The sequence below is a fragment of the Callionymus lyra genome, chromosome 3 (assembly GCF_982586985.1).
Source record: "Callionymus lyra chromosome 3, fCalLyr1.hap1.1, whole genome shotgun sequence".
In the NCBI taxonomy this organism is placed as follows: Eukaryota; Metazoa; Chordata; class Actinopteri; order Syngnathiformes; family Callionymidae; genus Callionymus; species Callionymus lyra.
Genome location: NC_141820.1, coordinates 24,393,251 through 24,401,265, shown reverse-complemented (window position 1 = coordinate 24,401,265; position 8,015 = coordinate 24,393,251). Strand labels below are relative to the sequence as shown.

The 8,015-nt window shown below is 39.8% G+C and overlaps 1 protein-coding gene across 2 annotated transcripts; it reads left to right on the top strand.

Moving 5' to 3' along the window:
• Positions 1 to 1,963: 1,963 nt before the first annotated feature.
• LOC148083963 (uncharacterized) lies at positions 1,964 to 5,883 on the top strand. Of its 2 annotated transcripts, none has more exons than XM_087785849.1 (4): positions 1,964 to 2,592; positions 4,412 to 4,492; positions 5,156 to 5,358; positions 5,439 to 5,883. In XM_087785849.1, the coding sequence occupies exons 1-4, from the start codon at positions 2,553 to 2,555 to the stop codon at positions 5,484 to 5,486; spliced, it is 372 nt and encodes a 123-aa protein (XP_087641975.1). In that variant the 5' UTR covers positions 1,964 to 2,552; the 3' UTR covers positions 5,487 to 5,883. The 2 variants fall into 2 exon arrangements, with proteins under 2 accessions (XP_087641975.1, XP_087641974.1); XM_087785848.1 differs by having other exon boundaries at positions 5,436 to 5,883.
• The last annotated feature ends 2,132 nt before the right edge of the window (positions 5,884 to 8,015 follow it).

Genomic DNA, 8,015 nt, shown 5'->3' with positions numbered 1-8,015 from the left:
AGTTTTTTGTTCTCATCAAATGTGAGTAATTATATATATAAAAAACTATCATCTTTGTTACAATGTTAGGAAAGATTCTAATAAAAAACTAAAACAACTTCTATTTATTGTCATCGTCATTTATTGTGAAAATATTCCGTCAATTTTCCTATCCAGTCAAACTTGACTTCTGTGTGAGTCTGGACTTGCGGGTGTGATGGGTGTGACGCGCCTCAGCCTCCCTGCAGCTATCATTCCTGATCCCGCCCGACACCCGGGAACACGGCAGGAAGATGGCGGACAGGTGACCTGGACTCCACCAACCTTTTGTGTAAGAGATATTAAATCCTGGAATCTCAAATTGTTGTTATGTTGTGATTCATCACCGCGACGGTTCAATTTGGCTAAATGACTATAAACGGGACGCGCTTTTCGATTAACAAGCTCATAGCTCCCCCTGCTGGTCAAACAAGTTATAATCAATACTCACCGAAAATGCGAGGAATTGATCAGAATTAGAAACTTGTAGTGTGTTGCGAACACAACCCAGGATTTATTTTGTGGTAACATTACAGAATAAAATAATTAAATTATATAAAATTAGTTAATAAAATAATAAAAATACGTTGCCATTAAATGGTAAAAAAAGAAATCAAAATTATCTAAATAATCACAGGAAAGAGTATCTAACGGTCTGAAACAAGGGAGTTAGATTACATATCATAAGAGGCCATTATAGACTGTGGAGGTTATGAGGAGCTTTCAAGCCAAAAAGAAAGAAAGAAAGGACATTGAAGGAGAACCTTAATACGAAGGGGGAAAACTAACAAAAAAAAGTGTAAATGTTTTAAATAAAATCATCATTCAGGTTTTATTGAATACTTTTATTTAAGTAAAATGGGATGAGAAATATTCTCATCCCATACAATCTCAAAAATACAAGTAAAGAGAAAACCATAATCAAATGAAGCAATAAAATCAATACTTATAAAGTTATAGTCAGACCTTTTTTTCTTACCACATTTCTTCTGATGACATCCAGCTCTACTGCTCTTTTGATCCAACTGAGCCCCAGAAGCTGAACATCTTAGTCAATTGTTTGCTAGAAGTCAAACAATGTCTGAGTGAAAACACTTTACAGCTAAATGTGGACAAAACTGAAACTCTGGTTATTGCTCCTGATGATAAGGTTCCAGGGTTGAGTCAGTACTTGGGTGACTTAGGTCAGTCTGTCAAACTGAGCCTGAGAAACCTGGGTGTTGTATTTGACAAAGACATGTCTCTAGTTCAACACTGCAGAAAACTGACCAGAAACTGTTTCCTTCAACTGAGAAAAATCTCTAAACTTAGAAAAATGTTGTCACAACATGATCTGGAGCTTGTAATCCATGCGTTTGTTTCTTCTTGCCTGGACTATTGTAACAGTTTATTTTTATGTCTTAACAAGAAGGATCTGTCTCGCCTGCAGTTGATTCAGAACTCTGCAGCGAGAATTCTGACCCGCTCTAGTAGAAGAACTCACATTTATCAGATCCTTAGAACTCTTCACTGGCTTCCAGATTCTTTCAGGATCAAATTTAAAATTCTGGTTCTTACTTTCAGATCTATTCATGGTCAGGCTCCTCCTTACCTCACTGATCTGATCCAGCCTTACAGCCCAGCTCGGGCTCTGAGGTCTGTGGATCAGAATCTACTTATGGTTCCTGAACACGGTTCAGGACCAGAGGAGAGAAATCCTTCCAGGCTGTTGCTGCTAAGCTTTGGAACAATCTTTTTCTCCCTCTGTGTTTGATGGATCTACTGACTCCTTCAAGAAACATCTTAAGACATTTTTATTGGTTCAGGCTTTTCCTTGATTCTCTGTGACTCCAGTGTTTGTCTTACGTGTCTTGGCCTTTTAAGCATATATTTTATTGGGTATTGTTTTGATTGTTTAAACGCTTTGTGACCCTGGTCTGGAAAAGACCACACTCGTATTGCCTGTTGCTTGTTTATGTAAACACACCCACTAGGATATGGAAACACTTTATAAGTTGATCACAAATGAGTGTGTAGGTTGAAAGTGCTTCTGCTAACATGACTCTCACGATAACACATCCTGGTTCAAAGGTGTCATCGTCCAGGTTTCTCTGGACGCGTCTTGTCTCTCGTGGGAAAGTGTTCTGGGGAAGAAGGGAGAGAAGAAATGTTTTCCAGTCATCTTTCCGGTGTGAAGGCTCCGTTAAGGTGGGCCGGCATCTGCTTACAATCACATCATCCTCCGGCAGCGCTCTCGGAACTCCTGGTCTCAGGCTCAGAGGTTCTGACAGGACAAGACTGTTCTGTTCAGACCTAAATCAAAGCAGAACTCCAGAGGTTCTGATCCACGCTCTGACTCAAAAAAAAAAAAAAAAAAAACTTGGCCGGGGATCTGGGTCTCCCACTCCCCTGCTCTCACGCTCCAGCTCTCTCCCGCTTCGCTCTCCTCCCCCTCCTCACCTCCCCTGGTCTCTCCTGCTCCAGTGTCTCCCTGACACACATCAGGCCACTCTGTCCTCCTGCTTCTCCAACTGTTGCTCCAAACTTTCCTGACCATGTTCACAGCTCTGCTGCTGTTTTCAGTGCTGCTGCTCGGTGAGTCCTCATTGTTGTGTGTGTGTGTGTGTGTGTGTGCGTGTGTGTGTGTGTGTATGTGTGTGTATGTGTGTGTATCTGTCACATGGTTTTCATCACTGTTAAGTCCTGTAAGAGATCCGCGATGACACACTTCCTGTTGTAATAATTGACAACTACCCCAGTTTACATCACTGGAGCTCAAGTGTGCTTGTGTGAGTCTGTGTCTTTGCTTCTACTTGTTTAGTATTTTAACATATTATTTAACATATATATATATATTTTATCTGAGTATAATCAGAGTGTTCATTCAACTGTGTGCTTTTTCTGTGTGCATGCATGTGTGTGCTTGTGTGTATGTTTGTGTTTGATGATGATAATACCCTAATCATGTGTATATATTTTTGTTTGTATGTCTATGTGTGAACCGGTGTGTGTTTCACTTTGTTTCTTTATGTGTTTGTATTTTTGTCGGTGTGTGTGTGTGTGCTTGTGCGTGTTTCTTTGTCTGTTTGTGCATGTGTATTACAGTGTGTGTTTGTGCATGTTTCAATGTGTGTTTTTGTTTGTTGTATGTATGTGTGTTTGTGTGTGTGTTTATTTGTTTTAGTGAATGCATGATTAGTAAGTGAGTGAGTTTTCATTCAAATGTGTGTTTTTTTGTGTACATGCATGTGTGCGCTTGGGTGTGTGTATGCTTGTGTTTGATGATGATAATACCCTAATTGTGAGTGTGTATATTTTTGTTGTGTGAAGCCGTGTGTGTTTCACTGTGTTTCTTTGTGTGTTTGTATTTTTTTCGATGTGTGTGTGTGGTTATGCGTGTTTCTGTGTCTGTGTATTACAGTGTGTGTTTGAGCATGTTTCAATGTGTGTTTTTGTTTGTGCGTGTGTGTTTGTGGGTCTCTTTGTGTTTCGATGTCTCTTTTTTGTGTGTTTGTAGGTGTTTGTTTCTTATATTTGTTTTAGTGAATGCATGATTAGTTAGTGAGTGAGTTTTCATTCAAATGTTGTGTGTTGTGAGCGTGTGTGTGACCTGATCATGTTTTGTCTTTATTTAAGGAGATATATATGTGTGTTTGTGAATATTTTGTTCATTTGCGTGATTATGCATTATCATATTATTATTAATCTTCATTACCTGTTTATTTGTGTATCTTTTTCGTGTGTTTGTCTTTTTTTTATGTTTTCAAATTAGTTTTTGTGCGTTTTATCATAGGTGCATGTTTATTTAGTATATAATTGTGCGTGACCCGATTGTTAGTGTTCATTCAAGTGTGGGTTTATACGAATGTGTTTGTTTTTTGTGAGTGTCCCTTCAATCGTGTGTGTGTGTTTGTGTAAGTACAATTGTGTGTGTGAGTGTGTGGGACCTGAACGTAAGGTCATGTTAGCCTTCATTCAAGCGTGTGCCGAAAACTAACAGTGAGGATATAACGTTACAACGTTCTCTTCCTCACATGTTTGTGTTGTTTTAGCTCTGCCGCGGTCATGTGATCTGCAGCCACAGCTTCCAACATGGGAGGAAACAGGAAGTGAAGCAGCTGTTTGATGGGTCCTCCAGCTGTTTCAGCACTACATTCAAAAAAATGATTCCCATCAGAATCTCTCTGATTATCTTCTCCTTTTCCTGTGTCTATTTTGAGTAATGACTTGAACATCAAGGTCGTGACCTCTCCATGCCCTCCATGTTTTTTTTATATATATATATTTATTTTTTTTGTGGGAAAAATTAGGAGCCACTTAATGAAGCCACCAAGGACCTCCTAGACAAGTGAAGCATGTGAACAGCCAGTGGACGGTTGGAAGTTTTTGACTGATGATGTCACATCTTCTTCAGGCTCTCGAGGTCAAGACTACGAAGAGGTCACGCCGGCCGCCGAGCACGACTACGACCCATCTATTGAAATTCAATTTTTCAGTAAGCAACATGTTTGTCTCTAAGAACTGTGTGTTAACTAATGCAAACAAAGTTAAAGATGTATTTCTGGACTTGACTGTGAGAAAACTGGGATTAGGATCATCACCTCTAAAGTTAAGGCTCTCAGCAGGAAAAACATTAAGAATTGGGTTGAGATAACGGTGTTGATGATGTTACCTAACACGGGTCGAATATGATGTTCAATCTCAACTATCAATATGATGGTTGTTTCTACTCTAAACTCCGGGTTAGGACTGATCCATAGTTTTGACTCGTGTATCAATGGTGTTCACTTAAAGCTGGCCTTCTTCAAGCCAGTACGGGTACATCGCAATCTTAGGGATTAGGAGGTCAAGGACCAGCTGGAGAGGTGATATCTCGCTCTTGCTTGAGAACTTCGCACCATTCCTCAGCGAGAGCAGGAGTGGAACGATGGGACAATGGCACGTTTGAAAGTATGTTTATAGTTGACAAATGTGTCTTAGTTAAGAATGTAAAAGGTTAATATATCATTTTGTTAGACAGATCCGTGTCCGGAGCCGGTACCAAACGTATCAGTTATTTATACTGAGTATGATAAGAAGAGAGAGCGTGTGAGTCAGTAAATGGGACTCAAGAAGCCTCCTGATTGGACGGCTCTTTGATTGTGGGCGGATCTTACAGGCAACACGAGCAGCGACGATCTGGACCAGTTCCTGGAAGAGAGGGAAGGTTTATTCACATCCGAGGAGGAGGAGGAGGAGGAGGAGGAGGAGGACGGGAGGATGGATGAAGAGGATGTGGTGGTGAAGAAGGATGAAGAGAAGAATGAGGAGGATGTCTCGGAGGAAATGAGAAACCACACAGTTTCTCTGCATAGTTTCCTGGTGAGTCCAGATCCAGCACTTCTCCTGGTTTTCCTTTATTTCGAATTACAACTTCACTTGCATGATTGTCGTTTCAGCAGTCAACACACATCTGGATCCTGATCGTTCTTCTTCAACACACACTCTGACACACACACACTGGTAGCAAACACACAGAAACAGACATTGAGTCTGGCACACTAGGAAGCCTCTGACACACCCATAATCCCACACTGATGAAGACACACATGAAAGATGTTGACCCACAGCGACGCGGTTGGACGTCACCATCCATGGAGGATGTTCGGGAACATCTGCACATCACTCCGGGATCACAGGACCATAGTTTGGAGATAAATATAAATTTATGAATATAAATAGAATATTTTAGTTTCAGTTTCAATGTATTTCCTACTTCTTGGAATATTTATTGTAACTTTAAAGTTGAAGGAAAGCTTCCAAAAAGAAAACATCCTGGTTGTATTTATCTTGGATTTGAACCAGGCACCTCACTGTGGCAACACATACCAGAATAAGTCTTGTACATTTTCCTTTTAATAAACAAAGACAAAATAAACAAACACGTGGTATGTTTATGTGCTTGCTTCTCTGAAAGAAAAATAATATGAAATGGAAAAACTTGGGAATTCCCTCTTGGTCACGAGTGTTAAAATCTTTGTGCACTTCATGCAACTGTTTATTTACCAAACAGTTTTCTTCAGGGAGTATAGAATTCCCATCAACCTCAGTTTTAATGTTATTTTAAATCTCTGAATACTTCTTGACATCCATAGTCTCTGTTCCTTTTCTTATCTTCACAGGTCACCGTAACCACGTGAACATTCATTTACTTTGATTTGAAGTAAACCATCAGACTTCCCGCATATAATGACTCGGTGTTCCAGAAATAAAAAAAAACAAAAGGGTTTCAAAAAGTCACTCAAATAAAAAAGGTGTATTTTATCCCATGTATGTAAAGATGTTAAGATAAGTGGCACTTTCAACAAAAGAAAAATAAAACATCAAAGAAGCGAGGAGATTAAATAAAGAGCCGACTAAAGCAGATTCATCAACAAGCAGAAAGACTGAGTGGACTTACTTACATTTCAGCTGCTTCGTGTCTGAGAAAAACACACAGAGACTGAAGGTTTTATCTGCTGACTGATTTAGATGAACTGAGTCCAGTCCATGCGGAGCAGCGTGAGACTGCAGAATTCGTCACAGAATTGTCACAGTATAACCACACCGGGTCAAAATCTGTTATCCTTATGATTGACTTTGACTCATTTAATACCTTTACTTTAAATCTGTATGAAATAATTGTCAAAAGAAAACTTTGGTTTTAAAACTGTCATGACCTCAATGTGAGGTCAGTTTATGTATAAGTGTATATATATATAAAATTTAAAAAATATATATTTTATTCGAGGTGTTTATATGGTTATTTAATTTTTGACAACCAAACACAGTCAAAAATTCATAATCTTGGACATAAAACACATTGACACATAAACGAGGTCTAAAAATTTCTCCAATCCTTAAAACTCTTCAATGGCTGCCAGTTTCTTTCAGGATCAACTTTAAAATTCTGGTTCTTACTTTCCGAACTATTCATGGTTTATTCCAGCCTTACACCCCAGCTCTGAGGTCTGTGGATCAGAATCTACTGATGGTTCCTCACACTGACTCACACAGTTAAAAAATGTATAATCTTGGACATAAAGCATACATTATCTCATGCTTCGCTGTCAGTGATTTATTATAGTGAACAACCTTTTACACAAAGAGCATCAGAGCAGTTTCTTTCTTTCACTCAGCGTTATCATTGTTTTCTTTTGTAAGTCTGTTATGTTAAAAGTTTGTCCTGCTGATTCAAATTGAGCCTTCGACTTTAGAGGCGACATTTGGAAAGTGTGTGTGTGTGTATTTTGTGTATAATTCCATGTCTTATCTCTAAATGTCGCCTTGCGTCAGCAATACAAAGGTTCCCTGGATCCACAAACCGATTGGACGATGAATAGAGAGAGTGGTGCGGCAAACAAAACAATGTGGAACGATAGAACCGTGGCATGGACTACATGGTGAGGAGATCACGGGGCAGACCTGGTACCAGATGGCAGAACGTGACCAGAGGGACGGACCAGAAATCCGAGAGCTAATGTAACCGAAGACCAGATGGTGGGTTGAGACCAGTCGATGGACCCGTGATCAGATCTAGTGAAAACCACGAGGCTGATGACGTCACAGTGGAGCAGCTGCTTCTAAGACTAATGACTACTAGGTCTCTGAGCGACGGTTATTTTGAGGAGGGGGCCTCTGGGAACATCAGTTCCGTCAGCCGTTAATCCAGAATGATCGACTGGTCAAGTCATCTTTAACTGGTGATCGGTCGGGGAACAAACATTCATTAGTGAGTGATGGTCGTGACAGGTGAGAGACGACCCCCCCCCCCCCCCCCCCCCCCCACTGTGGATGTAGTGGGCAGAGGTGTATGTGCAGAGAATATGATAACTGATAACAGTTAATAACAAATGACAAAAGATCAGGATTAAAAGCATTAAAACGTATGTAATTATTTGATTAAATCTGTTTTTGTGGATGTGAAAACACCAGCTCATTCAATAAGGGAGTGAAAATTATTAAAACCCTGTCAGAGGTTGAGATTAATAACCAAAAGG